Raw genomic sequence first — 944 nt, 5'->3', positions numbered from 1 at the left:
CCCCACTTTGAGCCACAGGATGCCCCAGACGAGACCTCTCCCCCTTTCCCCTGGAGCTGGGGTGTCCTGGCCCCCTGCCCTCACCTGTCATTGTTGAGGTCTGCCAGGGTCACGGCACTGCCGAAGTAGGAGCCGACCTGGTGCCCGGGGAGCAGAAGGCTCCTCTGCAGCGTCTGCTGAGGGCTGCGGCTCAGCAGGTATACAGCGCCCATGTGCTTGTACCGGGGAGCACCCGTCACCACCGTCACCGCGTCCTGCTGCAGCACTGCGCTGCCCACCTCTGCTGTGTACCCTGCCACCAAACCCTGCCCGTGAGATGGGGACCCCCCGACAGCCCTGCACCCCATGTTCCCCACCACAACACCCTCTACCCCCTTGACTGCCACAGTGTCCCTGCTGTGCCCCTGCTCATGCCAGCCCCAGGGGTCTCCAAGCCTCCCTGCACTCCACAGCCCTTGACCACCCACCCCCAAGACTACCCCTAAATCCACATCCCCTAAACCTCCTCCTCATCCCAAATCCCCCCGAGGGGGAAGCCCCCTGCACCACTGTCCCCACCTATGTAGGTGTTGCCGTTCTTCTTGTTGGGGTAGGAGAAGTCATGCAGGTCCCACATCTCCCGCTGCAGCATGTAGTTGGTACCTGCAACAGCAGAAGGGGGGGTTAACCCCACAGCGGGGGGCTGCCCCTTGACCCTAGCTCAGCACCCACTCCCCTTGCACACGGACAGTGTGTGTGAATGCATACATGGCCATACACATGTGCAGAGGGTTTGCATGGATGTGTAGATAAGCACACGGTGAGGTGCGCACACGTGACATGCGTAGGGCAGGCTCAGGCTCCATGCTCACCGTGCACATGGGCACACAAACACACGTTGGCCTGAACATACATGTGTGTTCAAAGTGCATGCACACGCAGACCATGCTCTTGCATGCAGGAGG

At 61.5% G+C, this 944-nt stretch overlaps 1 protein-coding gene across 1 annotated transcript in view; it reads right to left on the bottom strand.

Moving 5' to 3' along the window:
- ITGA3 (integrin, alpha 3 (antigen CD49C, alpha 3 subunit of VLA-3 receptor)) overlaps positions 1-944 on the bottom strand; it is a gene marked incomplete at both ends in the record, with an annotated part of 7,444 nt that overhangs the window by 5,514 nt on the left and 986 nt on the right. Inside the window, 2 exon segments of the mRNA XM_010013962.1 lie at positions 85-292; positions 559-642. Coding sequence (XP_010012264.1) covers positions 85-292; positions 559-642 — 292 coding nt within the window.

Source organism: Nestor notabilis, unplaced genomic scaffold, assembly GCF_000696875.1.
Source record: "Nestor notabilis isolate BGI_N333 unplaced genomic scaffold, ASM69687v1 scaffold23874, whole genome shotgun sequence".
Lineage (NCBI taxonomy): Eukaryota > Metazoa > Chordata > Aves > Psittaciformes > Psittacidae > Nestor > Nestor notabilis.
Note: the sequence above shows the minus strand (reverse complement) of the source record. Positions and strands in the feature narration are given on the sequence as shown.